Below are 23,819 nucleotides of genomic sequence, written 5' to 3'. Positions count from 1 at the left end.
CTGTTTAGTTCAGCTTTTTTTGGTGTAGGACATTCTCAGTAAAGGAAGCATTGCTTTGATCTCCATTCTGGCAGCATCTTTCTTTGCTAATGATGACAACTAGTTCTCTGACACTTTATTACCATTGTAGAGAATAGCTGATGAAACTTTTATTGTTTTTTTGTTTTAACTTAAGAAATTTCATAACTTCAGCATTATTTTTTCCTATATGCTTGCCTGTTTTTTCATTGTTTTTAGCAATTTTAAAAAGTTTTGATTTTACAACCACATAATAATTCAAGCAAGAATCATCAGTGGATGCTGAAACCGTTAGATGAAAAACTACTGAGGAGCAGCATTTACACAATTCTGACCCACCGTTTACTTTTTAATTACAAGGAAGACAACTGGGAGATATTGCTTCTAGGTCTTTAATCTTATCATTGATGATGGGACAAAGTGATGTTATGTGCCCCCTGATGTGATGCATGATAAAGGACACTCACCTATATATTGCTCTTGCCAAAGCATTTAACCTGATTCTAATCATGATTGATCACTTTTGGCAAGAACACTGTAGGTGAGGAAACAATCAGAGAAATCCAAATTGATAGATCTTTTATAAAACAACTGGTTTGGACTCTTAAAAAATGTCAATATCATGGAAGACAGAGAAAGCTAAAGATACATGAAATCAATGCTATGTGTGAATCTTGATTGGCTCCTGGTCTAGGAGAAGAAATCTATACAGGACATTATTGGGTAATGAGGGAAATCTGAAGGTAGTCTATATATTTATATAACGGTATTGATGTTAAATTTCCTCACTTTGAAATATGCTGATGTATTTAGAGATAGAGTGTTAGGATGTATTCATTTATTGACTCAGGAGAGCCAGTAAAAATAAATTTGGAAAACCTCAGCAAGATGTTACATTCATTATGGGAGCAGGAAGGTGGTAAAAACCTGTGGCACTGAATTGTGTTTTATGCTGGATCAGTGGATCTACTTCCTGGTTGGAAGCAGAACTGGGAGGACAAAACCAAGAAAGAGCCTATCTTGGCAGCTTGAAGAAAAAAGAAGAAAAGGATGACCCAGAAGGGGGCACAGGATTAAAATATTACTCTTGGTATTTATATTGCAAGTAGTCCCTACCTTCTTACTCATTAGAATTCTTATCTCTGTCCTTACCACCCCTCACTTTTGAAGTCCCTGTCTCAGGACCCACTACTAGCAGCTTACAGATGAGATAACAGCAGAAGGGAAAGGTGTATTTCTCATAGCTTAAATAAGAAGTTTGAAGTATTTTCCCAGGAAATATTGTTTCTTGTGCTGATTGGTTCCTATGTTACTGAAATGCTATAAGCACAGTTAATTCAAAAGGTGGAAACTACTTTTATTGGTCTGTAGATCATACATTCTCAATAGGGATGAAAGGTGGGTTTGGGGGAGTTATAAAATCTTCGATATTATAGTGGTTTGTGATCTTCCAAAATTCAATTGTTATACAATGTATCTGTGTTACTAAAATTTCATGGGGGAGGGTGATTAGGAAAAAGTGTTTAAAAAGGCTCCTTAGGTGGTGCGATATAAGGTGTGCATTGGTATAGACCAAGGTAAATGCAAAAAGAGACCTACTCATCTGTGGCTTATTAGATCTATATCCCACATCCTTAAAATGTGTATGCCAATTTTTTAATACTAAAAAGGAATGTGCTGTTTGCATTTTTTCCATAGTTAATGATAGGTCATTTTGGATATTCTTTACTGTAGGGAAGCATGGAAAGCCCTTGGTGATTCAAGCCCCAGTCAAGCAATGCAGGAATACATTGCAGTAGTTAAGAAATTAGATCCAGGTTGGAATCCTCAGGTAAGATTTGATGATTGTAAATAATGTTTTCCAAAAACATGATCTTCGTCTCTCAAATAAAGGTTTAAAACCAAGTGTAGGCTTAAGTAACATTTTTAAAGTTTTATTTTCTTAAAAGATTGTAAAGTTATTATAATATTTACTTGTCTCAAAATGCTGTTGCTTGAATGTTAACATAACCAGCTACTGATTCTGAGAACTCCTCTGAATTATAGAGAATTTTTAAAAGTATAATCATAATTTCAATTTTGTAAAAACTCCGTTCATGTCAGAATTTGAAAGAGTTTAACATGAGATAATCATTATCTTGAGAAATGGTAGGTTTCTCTTGGATTTTTTTTATGAACACTTTCTGTACATGTACAAAATGCTTTTTGACGGGGATAAAATGTGTGTAAGACATGCTTTCTACCATTGTATAGTTTAAAGTATATTATAGAAGATAAAACATAACAAAATATGATTATAGTATAAAACAGTAGTAATATGAGTGCTAGGGAATCCCGTGGAAAGAGATTACTTTGGACCTTGGGGGTATTGGATGTTGTTCACTTAATGTGAACGCTTTTTTCCTGGTAACTTATTGGAGAACATCTAGAAAGAACTTAATAACAGTGGGGTTGCTATTTTATTTGAAAAAAAATTTAAAAACATGGTTGACAGGTGTTTTAGTGGAATAAAGACTACTTTGGTATCATGTAAAAAATTCAAATTGAGAGGTTCCTGGGTGGCTCAGTGGGTTGTGCCTGACTCTTGATTTCAGTTCTGGTCATGATCTCATGGTTCGTGAGTTCAAGCCTGCATCAGGCTCTGCACTGACCGTGTGGGGCCTGCTTGGGATTCTGTCTCTCTCTTTTTCTCTGCCCTTCCTCTGCTCATACTCTTTCTCCAAAATAAATAAACTTAAAAAAATGCAAATTATTACTTTTTATTAATAATACTTAGACAAAACATTTCAGTGATGAATGAATACAGCGATTTTCAGATTTTTTTGGTAATAATTGATTTCATTGGTACACATGTTTTACCAGTTTGAAGGAAGTTTGTTATATTAATTATGGAATCCTGCTTAAATTTTTTTTTTTAGTGTTTATTTATTTTTGAGAGACAGAGTGTGAGTGGGGGAGGGACAGGGAGAGAGGAAGACACAGAATCTGAAGCAGGCTCCAGGCTCTGAGCTGTCCATGCAGTTTGATGCAGGGCTCGAACTCACAAACCATGAGATCATGACCTGAGCCGAAGTCGGATACTTAACCGACTGAGCCACCCAGGCGCCCCAGTCATGGAATCTTAAAATGTCTTAAAGATTATATCTTACGACATAAAAAAATCTATCTTAATTGTGACTATAGACAGGGAGAGATAACCAGCTTAGGGTATCTTTAATGATACGACTGGTTTTTTGAAGTCATTGAAACATTTCCTGATGTTTTTGATGTGCGTGAATATTCATTTTCAGAAATATTCCATTTTGTTAATATCTTTTATAAAACAAGTTTGCATACAAATACATATCATAGAGGTCCTAAGGACTTCATATCTGAAATTCAGTGGTCAAAATAGGTGCCCCTCTGAGCTGAACTCAGCCTGAACACATGGCACAATGTTTGAAAAGCAAAACAAGGAGGGTGTGCCTGGGTGGCTCAGTTGGTTAAGCATGTGACTCTTGGTTTCAGCTTAGGTCAGGATCTCACAGTTCGTGGGTTTAAACCCCACATCGGGCTCTGCTCTAACAGTGCCGAGCTTGCTTGGGATCCTGTCTCTCCCTCTTTCTCTGCCCCTCCCCCACTTGTGCTTGCTTTCTCTTTCAAAATAAGTAAATATTTAAAAATACATAAATAAAAAGCAAAAAAAACCTTGAGTTTGAATGCATTTTGGTGAGTACTTGTCAGTCACTGTGGTCTTAGTTCTTCCCTATTGATTTTACTTGACTGTTTCTGATGGCTGGCCCATGTAGACATTTGAGTTTAGAACTTCTTCTTTTTTTTTTTTAATGTTTGTTTATTGTGGGAGAGAGAGAAAGCACAAGCAGAGGATGGGCAGAGGGAGAGAGAGAGATAATCCCAAGCAGGCTTCATGTTCAGTGCAGAACCTGACGTAGGGCTTGATCTCATGACCATGAGATCATGACCTGAGCCCAAATCAAGAGTCAGACGCTTATATACATTGGAATACTACTTGGCAATGAGAAAGAATGAAATCTGGCCATTTGTAGCAACGTGGATGGAACTGGAGAGTGTTATGCTAAGTGAAATAAGTCAGCCAGAGAAAGACAGATACCATATGTTTTCACTCATATATGGATTCTGAGAAACTCAACAGAAGACCAGGGAGGAGGGGAAGGGGGAAAAAAAGTTACAGAGAGGGAAGGAGGGAAACCAAAGAGACTCTTAAATACTGAAAACAAACTGAGGGTTGATGGGGGGGCGGGGGGGAGTAGGGGGAGGGGAAAGTGGTTGATGGGCATTGAGGAGGCACCTGTGGGATGAGCACTGGGTGTTGTATGGAAACCAATTTGACAATAAATTTCATAAAAAAAAAAAAGAGAGATGCTTAACCAACTCAGCCACCTAGGTGCCCTTGAGTTTATAACTTCTGGTAAATGACAAAAATTATGATTTCTTACCTTCAGTACTTTAATTACTACTAAATAAAGTTGTGTTAACTCTCACTCTTACAAATGGTTACAGAGTCCATGTGGTTAGATAATTCTTCCTTATGGAAATTTAAACAGGCAGTAAGGATGCTTTTTAAAAATATCTGAGGGGCGCCTGGGTGGCTCAGTCGGTTGGGCGTCCGACTTCAGCTCAGGTCACGATCTCGCTGTCCGTGAGTTTGAGCCCCGCGTCAGGCTCTGGGCTGATGGCTCAGAGCCTGGAGCCTGCTTCCGATTCTGTGTCTCCCTCTCTCTGCCCCTCCCCCGTTCATGCTCTGTCTCTCTCTGTCTCAAAAATAAATAAACATTAAAAAAAATTTAAAAAAAAATATCTGAATCTCAAAAATTAAAAAAAAAAAAAAAAAGAGGGGCGCCTGGGTGGCTCAGTCGGTTGAGCATCTGACTTCAGCTCGGGTCATGATCTCACAGTCTGTGAGTTCGAGCCCCATGTCGGGCTCTGTGCTGACAGCTCAGAGCCCGGGGCCTGCTTCAGATTCTGTGTCTCCCTCTCTCTGTCTCAAAAATAAATAAACGTTAAAAAAAAAAATTAAAAAAAATAAAAAAGTAAAAATATCTGAATCTCAGGGCACCTGGGTAGCTCAGTCAATTAAGCATGTGACTTCGGCTCAGGTCATGATCTCATGGTTCAGGGGTTTGAGCCCCACATTGGGCTCTTTTGCTGTTGGCACAGAGCCGCTTCAGATCCTCTGTCCTCCTCTCTCTCTACCCCTCTCCTGCTCTCTCTCTCAAAAATAAACATTTAAGAAAAAAAATCCAAATCTCACCTATTGAGCATAAACTTGAATAAACCAAGCAGAATCAAAGGTACTTTCAAATAAAGATCATTCTTCAATACATTGTTCTAAAAATATTTTGACATCCATAATCTAGTTGTAAAGAGGAATTTTATGTTTTGTTTACATTTTTTTAATGTTTGAGAGAGGAGGAGAGAGCACATGGGTGGGGGAGGGGCAGAGAGAGGGAGAGAGAGTCCCAAGTAGGTGCCATGCTGTCATCACAGAACCTGATGTGGGGCTTGATCTCATGAACTGTGAGATCATGACTAGAGCCGAAATCAAGAGCTGGACGCTTAATCGACTGAGCCACCCAGGTGCCCTGTTTACATTTTTGTTTTTAATTTAAGCACTCTGAGCTGGTCCCCTTTGACACAGCTGTTTTCCCCTTTCTTTTTGACTGATATGAAGTTGATCATAACTGAAATCTCAAGACATTTGGTATTCATTCATTATCTTTTAGGTTAAAGAAATAATTTTCTTTTGATACTAGTTTCTGCAAACAAATAATAATGCCTCTCAATGCTGAATGTGCTAAGCTCTTTATATGTATCATCCTTTGAAATCTTCATGAGAATCTTAAAAATTAGATTAGAAACTATTATTGTCTTCATTTTAAAAATGAGGAAATTTAGGGATGTCTGGGTGGCTCAGTGTAAGTGTCCCTCTCCCTCTCTACCCTTCTCCTGCTCTCACTTTCCCTCTCTCTCTCTTAAATAAATAAACTTAAAAAAAAAAAGGGGCAGCTGGGTGGCTCAATTGGTTAAGCATCTGACTATTGATTTCAGCTCACGTCATGATCTCGCAGTTGGTGCGATCAAGCCCTGTGTGGGGCTCTGTGCTGACAGCACTGAGCTTGCTTGGAATTCTCAGTTTCCCTCTCTTTTTCCCCTTTACATGTGCTTTCTCTCTCTTTCTCTCTCTCTCAAAATAAGTAAACTTTAAAAAATAGAATAAAATAAAAATGAGGAAATTCAGGCACAGTGACTTAGTATCTTATCCAAGATTAGCCAGCTGAAAAATGATGGTGCTGTGATATGCACTTTTATGTATAGGAGTCCAGGGCCCCCACTCTTCACCACTCTGCTATCCGTTCTGTAGCTGACATTTTATATTTACATGTATTTACACACATATATATTTGTGTATATATATAAAATGTATATATTGCATGTAAACTTACGGATGTGTATATGCATGAAAAATTCAAATAAAAGCAGCTACTGATTTAATCAGAGCTCCATGGAGTGAAGTATAAAATGAAGTATGAAATGAGCAATGCTTTAAAATGTAAATCCTTGAGGGGCGCCTGGGTGTTTCAGTCAGTTAAGTGTCCAACTCTTGGTATCAGCTCAGGTCATGATCTCATGGTTCATGAGTTCAGGCTCTGTGTTGAGCTCTTTGCTGGTGGCGTGGAGCCTGCTTGGGATTCTCTCTCCTCTCTCTCTGACTGTCTCCTGCTTGCTCTCAAAACAAATAAACATTAAAAAATGTAAACCCTTGACTATGTTTTCTGTTATGTTTCATCTTATCTCAAGAATGTGCTGTTGAAGGTCTAATCAAGGCAATTCTTTTGCCTTATTTGGTTTTTTGCCAGGGAAGAAGGGTGAGTTTTTATTTTGGTATAAATTATTATTTATTTGACAAATAAAAATTATATATATTTAAGGTGTATTTGATATATGTATACAGTGTGAAATGATTATCACAAACTAATTAATGTATTCATCACCTCTCATAGTTACCATTTGTGTGTGTGTGCTGAGAACACTTCGTATTTATTCTCTTTAGCAGATTTCAAATGTATAATACGTTAACACTATATTAACTAATAATGGTATGTTATTAAGTAATGTATACTTCATATAATTAAAACAATTTTTTAAATATGTATTTATTTTTGTGAGAGAGAGAGAGAGTATGCGCAGGGGAGGGGCAGAGAGAGAGAGGGAGACACAGAATCTGAAGCAGGCTCCAGGCTCTGAGATGTCAGCACAGAGCCCAATACAGGGCTCAAACCCATGAACTATGAACTCATGACCTGAGCTGAAGTTGGATGCTCAACCGACTGAGCCACCCAGGTGCCCCGATAAAATTTTTTTTAAAGTTTCAGCAATAGTACAAAGAGCTTTTGGACAGTCTTTATTTAGATACACCACTTATTTATGTTTGCTTTAGCATTCTATTTACATGCATACACTCAAAATTTTTCTGAACCATTTTAGACTTTACCACTAAATGCTTCATTATTTCTTAGAACAAGGACTTTCTCTTCTATAACTACACCATAATTATAAAAATTGGGACTTTTTTGGTGTTATGAGTTCTTTTGAAATTGCCTTTTTTTTAAATCCCTGGGCTCAGAGTCCCTGTGGGGCATTGTACACACACCCACACGCACACCCACACACACCCACACACGCACTAACTGTATACACTTAAGGTACATACCATGATTTGATATACATATAGTGAAATGGTTACTGCAGCCAAACTAATCAATATATCCTTTCCCATGTAGTTTTTTTTTTGTAATGAGAGTACCTGATAGTTACTCTCTTAGCATATTTCTAGTATTCAGTACGGTATTGTTTATTGAAGTCATCATGCCTTTATGTTATTTATTTTATTTTATTTTTTTAAAGCTCCATATCCAATGTGGGGCTTGAACTAATGACCCCAAGATCAAGAGTTGCATGCTCTACTCGCTGAGCCAGTTAGGCACCCGTATCATGCCTGTATATTAGGTCTCTAGATGTATTCATCCTATACAGCTGCAACTTTATACCCTTTGACTAACATCTCCCCATCTCCCATTCCCTACCAGCCCATTAGTAACCACCTACTCTACTCGCTGCTTCTTTGAGTTTGACTTTTTAATTTCCTCAGATTCTGCATATAAGTGAGATCATACAATATTTGTCTTTGATTTATTTCACTTGGCATAATATCTTCCAGGTTCATCTATATTGTCACAAATGGCAGTATTTCCTTCTTTCTCATGGCTGAATAATATTCCATTGTTTACATATAACACATCTTTTTTTTTGCCTTTTTAAAAATTTTTGTTTATTTTGGGGAGAGAGAGAAAGAGAGAACGAGCATGTGCATGAGAAAGGAGGACAGAGGATCCAAAGCAGGCTCTGCACTGAAAGTGTGGGGCTTGAACTCATAAACTGTGAGATCATGACGTGAACTGAAATTGGGTCAGGTGCTTAACCAACTGAACTACCCAGGCTCTTTATCCATCTTCTGTATCTATTCATCCATCGGTAGACACTTGGGTTGTTTCTGTATCTTGGCTGTTGTGAATTATGCTGCAGCAAACATGGGAGTGCCAATATCTCTTCAAGATTCTCATTTCCTTTCTTCTAGATGTAGAGTGGAATTACTAGATTGTATGAGGGTTCTAGTTCTAATTTTTTGAGAAATCTCAATGCTGTTTCCTGTCTTGGCTGTACCAATTTTCATTCTGGTCAGCAGGATGCAGTAGTTCTCTTTTCTCAAAATCAAGAATTTTAACATTAAATTCAATATCACTGTTGAATCCATAGTCCATATTCAAATTTATCATTTATTTTAAAAATCTGCTTTATAGTTATTTTATTATTTTTTATTTATTTTGAGAGAGAGAGAGAGAACATGCACAGACATGCAAGTGGGGAGAAGGGCACAGGGAGAGGGAAAGAGAGAATCCCAAGCAAGCTCCACACTCAGTGCAGAGGCTGATGCAGGGCTTGATCCCATGGCTGTGGGATCATGACCTGAGCCCAGATCAACAGCTGGATGCTCAACCGACTGAGCCATCCAGGTGCCCCTCCTTCAAAGTTATTTTAAAACATTCTGATCCATCATCCAGTCCAGGATCATGCACTGCATTTAGTTGTCTCTTTAGTCTCTTTTAGTCTGCAACAGTTACTTAGCTTTTCTTTTTCTTTCTTCATTGTGATAGGTTTGAAGAATATAGGCCAGCTCTTTTGTAGAATGTCCCCAGTTTGGCTTTGTCTGCTGTTTTCTCATAATTAGATTCAGATTATACATTTTTAGGAGGAATACCACAGAATTGTGTCCTCAATGCATCATACCAGGAGATACTTGATGTTTATTTGTCCCAATATTGGTTATGTTAACTTTGATCACTTGCTTAACATGGTGTCTGCCTCATTTCTCTACTGTAACGTTCCTATTTTTCTCTTTGTAATTAGTAATTTGTGAGGAGATACTTTGAGACTATGTGTCCTTTTCCTAATCAGATTTCATCCACTAGTTGTAACATCCATTAATGATTTTTCAACTGCATCATTTCTTCTACATTTATTATTTGGCATTCCGCTGTAAAAGTGGGCTTTCCCTTTTTCTCTATTTACTTATTCATTTTCAAGAACTATGAAAGATCTAGGATTGTACCCTACTTGCAAACTAATAAGTTAGCCTGTTACTGTTTCTTAGATGCTGGCAGAGGTACAAGACTCCTGAGTCTGAGCCAAAGGACTTTATTATTCATGGCATGGCAAACTGCATGAGATTCATTTGATTTGCATTGGTTTCTCACATCCCCCAAGTCCCACAAGGATGATGCAGGTGGGCCTAGATGGATTCCTACATATGCAGTCGGTTGTGCTATAGCAAAGGAGCACTGAACTTTTGGGATTCACCACTTTTATAGTAGGTGGAAGCAAGCCTGCTCTTTGTCAGGAGTTGGGAAGACATTACCTCATCCTTGAGGGTTGCTTGCTGCACACACAACCCTGAGAAATGGCCTAGGTAGAGAGTGGTCAGAGCCTGGCCTACTGACAGAGAATGTGCTGATTGCCTCTCCCAGCATTTCATGTATTTATATCAGTACTGTATATACTTAGGGATTTCTGTTTTATTCAGTGAGTTATAATCCATTACTCATCCTTAGTTATTTGGCTACTGGGAGCTCCTTCAAGATGGTTCCTGTGTCCTTTTGATATGTGTCCATCATTCTTTGAGCAGTTTCTTACTTTTTGGCACATGATGTTATAGGCTATATTAGTTTCCTAGAATTGCCATAGCAAAGTACCAAACACTGGTACTTTGTAGTTGAAAACAACAGGCATTTAGTCTGTCACAGTTCTGGAGGCTAGAGGTCCAAAATCAAGTGTTAGCAGAGCCATGCTATCTTTGAAGGCTATAGGGAAGAATTCTTCCTTGCTTCTGCCAGCTTCCAGTGGCCATAGGCGTTCCTTAACTTGTGTCAGCATAACTCCAGTTTCTGCTTGTGTCTTCACATGGCCGCCTTCCCTGCGTGTCTGTATCCAAATTTCCCTTTCCTTTTTCTCACACAGACACCAGTCATTGAATTTGGGGTCCACCTCAGACCTCATCTTAATTGTCCCCCCACCCTGATTTTTGAGGTATAATTGGCATAGAATATCATGTAAATTTAAGATGTAAAACATATTGGCAGAGTTTGGTAAGATGGCAGGGGAGTAGGAGAACCCTAGGCTCACCTTCTCCCACTGATGCAACTAGATAACTAGGAAGTCATTCTAAATACCTAAGAAATTGACCCGAAGAGTGGCAGAACAAACTTCATAACTAAAGGCAGAAAAGAGGCCATATCCAAGAATGTAGGAAGTACAGAGACGTCGTTTGGAAGGGAAATGGGTTGTGGCCACTGCAGTGGGAAGGGAGCCTTGGTTGTGGAGAAGAGTGAGAAACAGACTAGCACACAGGGGAGCACATGGGGAAAACTAATCTCCATAGCAGTTGGGTTGGAAGGGTTTTAAGAAGGGCTGGATTTCATGAACTCTTGCAACCAGCAGGGCTTAAAGCCTTGACTTCAATGTCGGTGGGCTTGGCTTGGGAGAGCCTGTAGGGATTGGGGCTGCTTTTGGAGAGAAAGCAGGACAAACAGCCTGTGGATGTATAGTGTGGAAACAATGATCTGAAGAGTGCCTCTGGCACAGTGGGAAAGTTATTAGCTCATCTCAGAGTGTATGCCAGAGAGGCAGAATTCATGGAGAAATCCCTCCAGGAACGAAGGAACTGGCAGATGCCATTGCCCTCACCTGCCCCACAGCATAAGAACAGAGCCTGTGGGAACCAGCCCATCACCAACACTTGCTACTTAACTTGCTTACACTAAGCCCTTCACCCCATGTTTCGTTGGAACCACCCTTCCCAGTCAGGCTTGTCTCAGTCCCAGGATGGCAGGACCCCTCCCCAAAAGACCAGCCCAGACTGTTGTCCATACCACATCTCCCTTCTGGGAGTTTTGCAGGACCTCACTTCTGGAGGCAGTGGTGACAGGTCACATTTCACAAGCAGATCAGAGCACACCTACTTAAAACTTAACCACATTCAGGCCAGAGACAAAACACTGCCCACAACAGGCAAAGAGAGTCTCTGCAGACAACTGTCCTGAAGGAAAAAGCAGCCAGGACACAACAGCAGAGCACACACAGCACACATTAGAGGCACTCCCTGAAACACCAGGTCCTGGGAAACAGGGGACACTACACTGCAGGACACTACAGGATGTCTTCTTCATAAGGCCATTACCCTCAAGAACACAAGAAGTAGCTGACTTTTCTAACACAGCGAAAGAGGCACAGAAACTTTGGCAAAATGAGACAACAGAGGAATTTGTCCCAGATGAAAGAACAGGACAAGGCCACTGCTGGAGATCTCAGTGAAACAGATAGAAGTAACATGCCTGCTAGGCAATTTAAAATAATGATCACGGGGTGGGGGGCAGGGTGGCTGTTGGCTGAATGTGACTCTTAATTTTGGCTCAAGTCATGATCCCATGGTTGTGGGATCAAGCCCTATATAGGGCTCTGTGCTGAGTGTGGAGCCTGCTGAAGATTCTTTCTCTTGCCCTCTGCTCCTCTCCCCAACTTATTCACTCTCTTTCTCTCTTACTAAAAAAAATAAATAATGATCATAAAGATACTAACTGGACTTGAGAAAAGAGTGGAAGACATGAATGAGACCCTTAACAGAGATGAGGAATAACATAGCAGAGATAAAGTTTTGAATAAATGAAATAAAAAAATACACTTGATGGAATGAAGGGCAGGCTGGAAGAAGCAGAAGAATGAATTAATGACCCCAAAGACAGAGTAATGGAAAGTAATCAAGCTAAACAAAAGAGAGAAAAGAAAATTAGGGAGAATGAGAATAGACTTTGGGAACTCAGTGACTCCCTCAAACATAGCATTCATGTTACAGGGACTCCAGAAGAAGAAGAGAGAAAAGGGGGTAGAAAATTTATTTGAAGAAATAATCGCCAAAAACTTCCCTAATTTGAGGAAAGAAACAGATCTCCAGATCCAGGAGCCACACAGAAACTCCAACAAAATCAACAAGAGCAGATCCACACCAAGACACATTATAACTAAAATGGCAAAATGTAGTGATTAAAAAAAAAAAATTTAAGTAATGAGACAAGACAGACACATACAAGGGAAACCACATTAGTCTAACAGTCTAACTTTTTTTATTTAGTCACTAAACCAGAAATATTAAAGGTGACTTTGAGTGGAAAGGAGAGACCAAAAGTGACAGTATGGAAGTAAGAAACACAAAAGCAGTAAACATAAATATTTCTGTATAAAAGCAGTCAAGGAAATAACAAAAGGGTGTAAAGTATGACATCATATACCTAAAATGTGAGGAAGAGTAAAGAATGGGTTCAGACTTAAATGACTATCCACTTAATATATAGACTGCTCTGTGCAGATGATATTATATACAAACCTAATGGTAACCACAAATCAAAAACCGCTAATATATATGCAAATGATAAAAACAAAAGATCTATCACTAAAGAAAACCAGGAAACCATGAAAGAGAAGAAAGGATCAGAGAAAAACTTCAGAAACAACCACAAAACAAGTAACAAAATGGCAATAAATACATATATCTTGATAATTACTTTGAATGTAAAAGGATGAAATGCTATAATCAGGACACAGGGTGACAGAGTGGATTTAAAAAAAACCCATCTATATGCTGCCTACAAGAGACTTATTTCAAATACCTGCAGATTGAAAGGGAGGGAATGGAGAAACATTTATCATGCAAATGGATATCAAAAGAAAGCCAGAATAGCAATACTTATATTGCACAAAATAAACTTTTAAAACAAAGTCTGTAGAAAAAAGACTAAGAAGAACTCTATATAATAATAAAGGAGACAATCTAACAAGAAGATATAACAATTATAAATATGTATGAACCCAACATGGAAGCACCCTAATACATAAAACAGTTAATAACAAACATAAAGGAACTAGTCAATAGTAATATAATAATCGTATGGGACTTTAACATCTCACTTACATCAATGGACAGATTATTCAAACAGAAAATGAACAAGGAAAAAGTGGCATTGAATGACACCCTGGGCCAGATGGATTTAACAGATATATGCAGAGCATTCCATCTTGAAACAGAACACACTTTCTTTTCAGGTGCATATGGAACCTTCTCCAGAATAGATCACCTATTAGGCCACCTAATAAGTCTCAAAAAATGCAGAAAGATTGAGGTCATTCCGTGCATCTTTTCTGACCACAATGCTGAAATTAGAAATCAACCAAAAGAAAAAAACTAGAAACACCACAAATGCATGGAGGTTAAAAATCATGCCACTGAACAATGGATAGGTCAACCAAGAAGTCAAAGGAGAAATAAAAAAAAAAATTTGGAAACAAATGAAAATCAAAAGACAACAGTCCAAAACCTTTGGGTGGGATGCTCCAAAGCAGATCTAAGAGGGAAGTTTATAGCAATACAGGCCTACCTCAAGAAGCAAGAAGAATCTCAAATAACCTAACCTTACACCTAAAGGAGCTGGAAAAAGAACAACAAACAAAACCCCAAACCAGCAGAAGGAAGGGAATAATAAAGATGAGAGCAGAAGTAAATGATGTAAGAACTTAAAAAACCAAACAAACAGATACATGAAACCAGGAGTTGGTTCTTTGAAAAGATAAAACAGTATTCACATACACATCGTATATACTTAACCTCTACATATACACAATACTCATGTATGTGTTTGTATAGTACCTAACCCAGACTATAGATACAGACATATGTGTGTATGTATGCATACACACCTGCCTAACCCTCTCTCATATTTCCTATATTTATACTTATATATTTACGTGCTTATATATTAAAAACCACAAATTTATTTTCATACCTCTAATTCCAACCCAACACTACATTGGGTACATTTTAGTCTTCCCTCTTCCTGTACTTGTAACTCCTTTCTCCAACACAATCTTAGCTCCCAGTATTCTCATATATATTTACTTACTTGTTCAGACTTCGTCTACACAGAAAGTAGTTTCAGAATTGTTAACCTATAGTACTGTGAAAAACAAGCTTATTAACTGAAGTTCACTATTTTTTAACAGGGCGTTTTTGTTTATTAGGGTAAAATTTATATACAGTGAAATGTATAAATGTTAAGTGTATAATTTGATGTTTTAACAAATATTCAATACCATTTTGTAAAAACCTTGGTGAATTTGGAGAATAATTGTATCCTGGTCACTTTTTCTTACTGCCACCTAATTGACTTTAGTCACTTGGGAGATCAGGATTCTTTTTAACGTGAATGCTCTGAACCATGCAGTAATCCTGTTCTGAAGTGGCCACCTTGCTTCTCAACAGGTATCATTGACATAAAGTAGGAACACCAAATTGTAAGTCCTCTAACAATTTTAATACATTTCTCACTCTGGATAAAAAAGATATGTTTTTATAGCCTGATAAATATATTAATAGTTCTAGAAGAGTATATTTTCCAAATTAAAGAATTAAATGTTTTTCCATAATTTCTAGCTAATATTTGATATTTTTATAGCTCCTTTGAAAAGATTCTTGTTCCAAGGTGTATAGTGTGATACTGTTTTGTTTTTTAGTCCCATATGATGGCTTTTGAGCACTATAGCAAAATGATTTAATTTGAGCTTGTTATCTGTTTGTCCTGTATTAGGCAAAAATAAACACATACACACCCCACACACAATGCTCTCTCTGTAAATCTCATTTATCAAAAGATTAATATCATGCATTTTGCATATATAATTAAATTTTTATCCTAATCTGTAAGAGATTATTGTTTCATGTTGAACTAAATATAAAATGAGCCCTTTGGTCCTATTTTGGATATTTGTTAAGGTATTACTGATATTATCCATTAATTCTCATTAATTGTATATTTATTGTGTGCAAATTATGGCTCTAGGTGCCAGGCATATAACAATGAAAAAAGGAGAACCTCTCCTCCTCTTAAGGAGCTTATAAAGTATAAGTAATAAAATAAATAAATATTATAGTGTATTTGAAGGTGATTAATGCTATGAAAAGAAAGTGGGAGAGGATGTACAGGAGGTGGGATTACAATTTTAAATATGATGGTCAAGGAAGACTCACTGAAAAGGTGACATTGAGCATAGATTTGAAGGGGTGAAAGAGTGAGCCGTATAGCTGTCTGGGGAAGAGCATTCTGTATAGATGGGACAGCCAGTGCAAATACCTTAGACAGAATCATGCCTAGTGTGCTTTTGAAACTGCAAGGACTGAATGGTATATATGGCGATGGGGAGGTGGGCAGAGAAGTAGGAAGAGGTAGAGTGGAGCATAGGGAATAGTCTACCCTAAGGATTATGGCTTTTACTCTGAATAAGAGGAATAGACTCATTAATTGTAAATTTGTGAGAAAGTTCGGGTGTTTTTCTATATTGTCCAAAAAGTAATGTTTTACTGAAAGTAATATAGGCATATGCAAATAAAAATTCAAACAGTGTAGAAGACTATCAAATGAAACTTTATATTGCCCCACACATCATATACTCTTTCAGTTATATTTTCCAGAAGTATCTATCCACTTGTGACTGTGTAATTATGCATGGATACCTTTATAAGACTAAACTATAAATTCGTTCTTTTAAAAAAATGGTCTTCATAGGTTGAACATTTATTTGACATATAGTTGGAGGTTAATCTGGACAGTTCCTGCAGTGGTATTTGCTCTCTACCTCCATGCCTACTCTAGTAAAACCTCTTGTGGCCACCAGAGGGAGCAAAGTTCACTATGAATAAGATGAGATTTTACTCTTAAGAATTTATTTTATTTTATTTTTTTAATTTTTTAAATGTTTATTTATTTTTGAGAGAGAGGACAGAGCACAGGCAGGGGAGGAGCAGAGAGAGAGAGAGAGAGAGAGAGAGAGAGAGAGAGACAGAGAGAGACAGAGACAGACAGACAGAATCTGAAACAGGCTCCAGGCTCTGAGCTGTCAGCACAGAGCCCTAAGCGGGGCTTGAAGTCGGGAATGGTGAGATCATGACCTGAGCTGAAGTTGGACACTTAACCAGCTGAGCCACCCAGGCGCCCCAGCTCTTAGGAATTTCTAAGGCTTTCAGTATGTTTCAGTGGTATCGTTAATACCTTGGTTCTCACCATCTAGTCTCTTGCTCTTTATTTATTTATTTTTGACTCCTTAGATTTTTAAAACTTTTATGTTTACTTGGGATCTTGTTAATAACTTTATTTCTCTTTACCTTACTAGTGTGATGACTTTTAGACTAGTGTCTGTTGTATTATATTCGTGTATTGTACATGAAGATAAGTAGCATAAATGAGAGAACTGATACTCCATTCTCTTTTGTTCTGATAGCCAAATAAGTGGTTATCTAGCTGTCCAGTAGCCATCTAGCCTTTTGTAAAACTTGCTATATTCATCTGTGGTTTTTATAGCATCGTCCTACCTATCAATTGAACAACAGAGTACATAAATTCATATGTATAAATATACTTACCCATGATCTCACGGTTCATGGGTTTGAGCCCTGCATCAGGCTCTACGCTGACAGTGTGGACCCTGCTTGGGATTCTCTCGCTCTCGCTCTCTCAGTCCCTTTCCTGCTTGCGCTCTCTCTCTCTCTCTGTCTCTGTCTCTCAAAAATAAATAAATCTAAAGAAGTAAGTATATTTACCTATAAATGTAGTCATAACTTTTAAAATTTACATTAAAAAGTACTGGGCAGATATGTTTACTTTTGCCAAAAATTTATCTTTGATCTTTTTCTCATCATTCAGATTTAACTTTTTTTGACTGTTACTTACTGGTATTGAATTGGGTACCAATTCAGTTTAATGTGCTTAATGAAAGGCACATTGGCTGCCTTATGCTAGAGAATCATTCTTTAGGCTACAGTCTCTCATATGTTAAAACTCTCACATTAGAAAGAGCCTTATCTAACCTTTCTTGATGATAATACGTCTAGCCCACAGGCTCCTGAAAGCCTAGGACCATGCTGGGTTCATCTATGTATCCTGGCCATGCTGCCCACTGGGCAATGCCATAGAACGAATCTAGTAAATAGTTTTTAGATTATTTCTTCTTTCTCAAATAACTCTAATCTTTTTACATTTGTCTCATAGGAGGTATTTCTAACCCTTTTCTGGCTCCTCTCCTGTTGCTTCAAGTTCCAGGGCATAACTTACACTCAGTATTAGGGGGATTGCTTTATTTAATTCAGCAGCATTTATAGAGCATGAGATATGCATGGTGTTATTTTAACTCCTGAAAAAAACTACCTTGAGATAAATAGAAAACTCATCATTTATGGTTAAGGACTAACAGTGTTGCTGAAGGGAACACACAGGGAAAGTGAATTTTGAATGAAGTTGTGAATGTGGTAAAGGCCATTTTTGACTTGATAGAAATATTCATAAAGCATGAAGTCTGCATGATTAAATACTGTTTTGCCCAAGGATTCAGCTTATGTTGATGTTTCTCCCTACCATTCTTGCCGTTTTAAGTATAATCTATGTTGATTATAAATGTATTTTTTAGCTCTGACCTTTTCTATGATCCTGATTACAGCTTTTTAGACCAAGGTTACAAAAAAGAAAAAAAAAAGAGAAATGCCTGCAGAGACAAGGCCATTAACATAAAAGAATGAAGTGGGTTGGAATTTATACACAGTTGTGGGGATTATGGTTTACAGAGGTGTGTAGGTCCTATTTACACAGGAATCCCAAGCAGGTTCCACGCCATCAGCACAGCAGGGCTCAGACTCAGGAGCCGAGAGATCATGACCTGAGCTGAAATCAAGAGTCAGATGCTTAACCGACTGATCCACCCAAGCACCCTTGTGCTTAGCACTTTGAATTTAATTTTTCTTTCTTTTCTATTATATTACAAATTTACCCAAAATTAAGATTATATTTATATTCCTTGTAGCAGGACAGTATCTGAAACAGAAGAGGATCAGTAAATGTTGAATTGAAATGATCTGGCAGTTGTGTCATGTGTGATGCTGCGGGAAGGGTTGTTTTGCTTTGTATAGCTTTCCCAATTATAATAGTGCCAAGGTAATAGGAAATTGAGTTAAGACGTTGTATACATTGAATTCTGAATGCAGTGTCTTTATTCCTCTTTATATGGCTTGTGTTCATGTTTTCTCAGGTACGTTGTATATGGATTGATTGGGTTAGATTTTAATTGGCTTAAGTAGTGTATTCCTTATGCAGGAACATGAAAGTTAATGCCTGTTTAACTGCACATGTAGTTTTGGGTGAGCCAGAGAGGAGAAACTTTAAAATTGAAGAATATTTGAAATAGGCATTTATCTAGGATAAACCTATTTTTTTTAATGGTTATTTATTTTTGAGACAGACACAGCATGAGCAGGGAAGGGGCAGAGAGAGAGGGAGACACAGAATGTGAAGCAGGCTCCAGGCTCTGAGCTGTCAGCACAGAGCCCAACACAGGGCTTGAACTCATGAACTGTGAGATCATGACCTGCGCTGAAGTGGGACGCTTAACCGACTGAGCCACCCAGGTGCCCCTAGGATAAACCTATTTTTAAAAAGAGCTTTATGTAGTGTAGAAGAATCTTGCTACAAAAACAAGGCAGGAATGTCCAGAATTCCTTGGCTGGATTGAATGGTGATGTAGATAAATTGAATTGTCTTTTAATTCAGTGGACTGTAGAGGGCAGTGTTTCACAGTTTAAAGTTACTGTGATTTCCTGTGAATGTTAATAGACTTATTTTGTGCTTATTTTGTGTTTTTGTTTCCCTTATAGACACACATTATAGTAACTGTAGGGTTAGAAATTTAAAATTTTTTTATCTCTATTTAATATATCAAAATGTAATGTTTCGATGAAAAATAAGGATATAGTTTCAATAAAGAACATCTTTTATTTTTACATCCAAAAATGTAGCCTTGGAATAGTAGATGAGAACTAAAAATGAGAAAGGATTTTATTTTCCTATTTAATTCATATAAGGAAAATAAGCGATATAAATTTCATTTGGTAATTAAATTTATTAGAAAATTAGTATCTTGTGTAATTAAAATTTTCTTTTACAGAAGAATTCTTAAGACTTTTCTTTGTGCAGTAGAATAGGATATATTTATTTGTGAGTAAAGCAATTACACATTTGACTAGACATAATTCAATTATGATATTAAAGACTTAGGCAGAAGAAATAGTCTAGAAATAGTTTTTTTGGAGTGGGTTATTATTTCAGATTTATTTTATTTTTTTATTTTAGAGAGAGAGTGCAAGTTGGGGAGAAGAAGGGGAGAGAGAGAGAGAGAAAGAGAGAGAATCTCAGGTAGGCTCCACGTGTAGTGTAGAGCCCAATGCGGGGCTCAGTCTCATGTTTGTGAGATCACGACTTGGGCCGAAATCAAGAAGAGTTGGATGCCCAACCGACTGAGCCACCCAGGTGCCCTTCAGATTTATTTTAATTAAAAAACAACTTAAGTGTATTAGTTAGGAATTAGTAATTGAAAATGCATTTTATCTAGTTTCCAGATTATAGATTATTTTTTCTACCGGAAAACCATTTGTTCTAAGAGTAGAACTCTATTATAATATGTTTTGTTATTAGAAACAAATATTGAATATACTTAGGGTCAAATTGATTAGCTTCCGTGTACAGGTAATTTCTGATACAGAGAAGCATGGTGTATTAGTAAAAACATAAAACGGTCTACCCTACTGATTTTATAAAGGGTGGTACAATATGGAGCTGTAGAATTCGTAATACTTGTGTGCATGCGTGTATGTGTGTGTTTGCATTTGCCATTTTAATCTAGTGGTCCCCATTTGTGGTTAAAAAATGTATAATGTTTTGGTTAGTTTCAGGGGAGAATTGACAAACAGGATAATCATCTGATGTATTCATTGGGTATTTTCACATTCCTTCTTGCATTTACTTGTCCTCTCCTATTATATTTGCCAATTGAAGAAAGGAAGAAGTGGTGTGCATATGCCTGTATGTGTGTGTATGCAGAATTGAGTGACACGTTGATTCTTTGTTAAAAAAATAATTTAGTGACATAACTTAAAATGCATGAATGGTTTTAGGACTAACATTCTGTCTTTAAATAACACTAGTTTTTCATCATAGATCTCATGCAAAATTACCTTGGGATAAACTTCTAATGTTTTCATTGACATTGGTGGGAATGGATTGCACTGGAACCAGATACTGCTATATAATGTGTATTTGCTTTGATATTTCTTCTTGAAGTACGTGGACATAATAAATAAATGTTGTCATCTTCCAGTTTTTCAATTTCTCATTAGGTTAAATATTTCATATATTTGAAAAAAATTAGTGGAATTCTTAGTCTATAATTTTAAATTAAGTAAAAGGAAAATATATTTAGAGAAGTTTTTTTGTGTTTTTTGTTTTGTTTTGTTTTTTTAATGAGACGTGTCCCACCTACTCTTGTTAACATATACTTAGGTTTTACCATAGCATTTTCCCATCATACAGTAGTTTTGACACAGGGCTTTTTTAAATTTAGGGCTTGAAAAATCTGTTAATTTGGATTTGAAACCCAGTGAAGGAAGATAATTTTTGTTCCCCATTTATTTTAAAAACATAATGATACAAAAGTCAGCAAAATTGTATATTTCAAACTTAATGTATAATTGTTATAGATTTCTCCTGTATTTTAAGCCAGTCTAATAACTTCATATTTTATAACTTTCAAAAGAGAAATATACAACAGATTTGTTTCAGTATGGCTTTATAGCTTTAATTCTTTCTTGACAACATAGTGTTACTCCTTGTATTTACACTGGATATAAGTGAATATTGACAGAATCATTAATAAATCAGAAATTGTAAAATAACTGAAAAGTATCCTCTTTGTTCTGAAATTGAAGTCTTTATAATGTTTTAGGTAAGAATTCACAGTGTTTGAAAATATTTAGAAGTATTTAATGTTAGATTTACAGTGAGGAGAGGGGCTCCTGGGTGGCTTAGTTGGTTAAACATCCAACTTTGGCTTAGGTCATGATTTCACGGTTTGTGAGTTTGAGCCTTGCGTAGGGCTCTGTGCTGGCAGCTCAGAGCCTGGAGCCTGTTTCAGATTCTGTGTCTTCCTCTCTCTCTGACCCTCCCCATTCATGCTCTGTCTGTCTCTCTCTCAAAAAGAAATAAACATTAAAAAAAATGTAGATTTACAGTGAGGAGAAATCTTTTTTTTTTAAATTTTTTTAAAATGTTTATTTCTTTTTGAGACAGAGACAGAGTGCAAGTGGGATAGGGGCAGAGAGAGAGGGAGACACAGAATCCAAAGCAGGCTCCAGGCTTTGAGCTGTCAGCACAGAGCCCGATGCAGAGCTCAAACTCACAAGCTATGAATGAGATCATGACCTGAGCCGAAGTCAGACACTTAACCTACTGAGCCACCCAGGTGCCTCTGAGGAGAAATCTTAATATGGACTGAATATTATAATTTCAGAGTTTTAACCTTGTAAGTAAGAACAACTGTATATGTATGTATAAACTGATATCAATGTAGGTATTAATCTCTTAAAACAGGTATAAGATTATAAGAAATATTTTGATTAAGTGAATCTAGAACTTCTACTTCGGTGGTGATGGTTTGTTAGTTTCTTGTGTGTATGTATACATGTCTTTTAAATTTCCTTCATATTACTTGCTGTCATTTAGCATTCAATATCAGTAATTGTAGCAGAGCAGTTTGAGGGTATTATTAAGAAATGAGATGTATTAAAACCTAAAAAATAGCAAAGTTGTGTTTACATATAGTGTTAACATTGCATCCCAAATAATCCTATTTGTATTGCTTACTTAAAAAAAAAATGCTTGTAATTGTCCCCTATTTAATGTTTTTAAAATTCTGAACATTGTTTTGGATATCAAAATTTTATAAACCTAGATGGATAATTTTTTTCAATTTAATTTTAATTCCAGTGCAGTTAACATACAGTGTTTTATTAGCTTCAGGTGTACAGTGTAGTGATTCAGCAGCTCCATATATTACTCTTTGCTCATCAAGATATGTGTACTCTTAATCCCCTTCACCTACTTTACACATCCCCTCTGGTAACCTAGATGGATAAATTTTAAAGTTGATTTCCCTTCCCATCCCCCCAAATTTGGGTCATGTGCACAAGTTTTACATGTTGAAAGATTGAATGTTTAAAAGTCTGATATTTGTACAATAGCTGGCTAAATCCTTTTTATCACTACTTTAATCTTTGTGTCCTTTCTATGAATTAATTTTTCTAGTCACAGAGCGTTTCTCTTGTATATGCTTTATTCTATGGAATTATTCTGGATCAATTACTCTAGTACTGTACTAGGTTTCTGTATTTCCAAGCGCTATAGTCTTTGTTTTCTTTTCAGATCTATTTGTGTTGTAAAACTAGGGGTGATTTATTGAGCCTTTTCAGGCTGCATTACTTAGTGTAAACTAATGATGTAATCCCGCTGAAATCTTATAATAATAATGATTAATTATTTGTCATCTTCTGAAGTTTTAAAAGAAATGATCTACTTTGGAATGTGATTTTCTCGGCAAACTCAAGATTACTTATTTTTACCTTCTTCCTCTAGCATTTCTGTTGATCAGTGTAAAATCACGAAGTCATCCAATTCAATTATTGTGTCATAGGTATGACTTAAAAAATAGAAGATTTTATGATTTTTACAATTATCGATTTTACACACACACACACACACACACACACACACCCCTACACACCTACACACGCACTTTGTAGTATGTCCCAGGGAAATTTAAATGGGGATATTTCCCATTAGTCCATTAGTCCAACAAGTAACCTCTTTTGGCTGTATCCAGAGTTTCCAGGGATGCCTGGTGGGGTGCTTCAGCTGAGTCTGTACTTGATGCTGTCACCTTCTGATACTGAGACAGTCTTGGTCTATCAGTAAGGTGTGAGCATTTCCTACTCTGGCTTTTTGCCAGGTGTCATCTACCCAGATGAACCAACCCTGAGTAATGCAGTAATGGAAGAGTTAACATATTTTGTACCCAGATAACCCCAGCAGAGCATATGTTAGCTTAAAGGATGAGTTTGACATTAGTTGGAACCCCTCAGATCAGGCCTTGTCCTATTTCTATATAAATTGCTAAAATTTCAGCACATCAGATATAATTAAGTGCACAACTTTAGTACTTAGAGATGTAAACATTTTCTGTATGTACAGATATGT

At 36.9% G+C, this 23,819-nt stretch overlaps 1 protein-coding gene across 11 annotated transcripts in view; it reads left to right on the top strand.

The window, feature by feature from the left end:
• The window catches only part of ACBD6 (acyl-CoA binding domain containing 6), a 210,345-nt gene that overhangs the window by 8,082 nt on the left and 178,444 nt on the right, over positions 1-23,819 (top strand). For 10 of the 11 annotated variants that reach the window (XR_008293240.1, XM_053209479.1, XM_053209477.1 and 7 more), the window contains exon 3: positions 1,753-1,849. The exons of the other annotated variant lie outside the window; for it this stretch is intronic. Coding sequence is in view for 9 of the 10 variants with exons in the window: in XM_053209479.1 (XP_053065454.1) it covers positions 1,753-1,849 (97 nt within the window). In the remaining variant the exon portion in view is untranslated. The remainder of the gene's footprint in view (positions 1-1,752; positions 1,850-23,819) is intronic. 11 annotated transcript variants of the gene reach the window in all.

This window comes from Acinonyx jubatus, chromosome E4 (assembly GCF_027475565.1).
Source record: "Acinonyx jubatus isolate Ajub_Pintada_27869175 chromosome E4, VMU_Ajub_asm_v1.0, whole genome shotgun sequence".
In the NCBI taxonomy this organism is placed as follows: Eukaryota; Metazoa; Chordata; class Mammalia; order Carnivora; family Felidae; genus Acinonyx; species Acinonyx jubatus.
The sequence above is the reverse complement of the archived record's forward strand: the minus strand, read 5'-3'. Positions and strand labels throughout refer to the sequence as shown.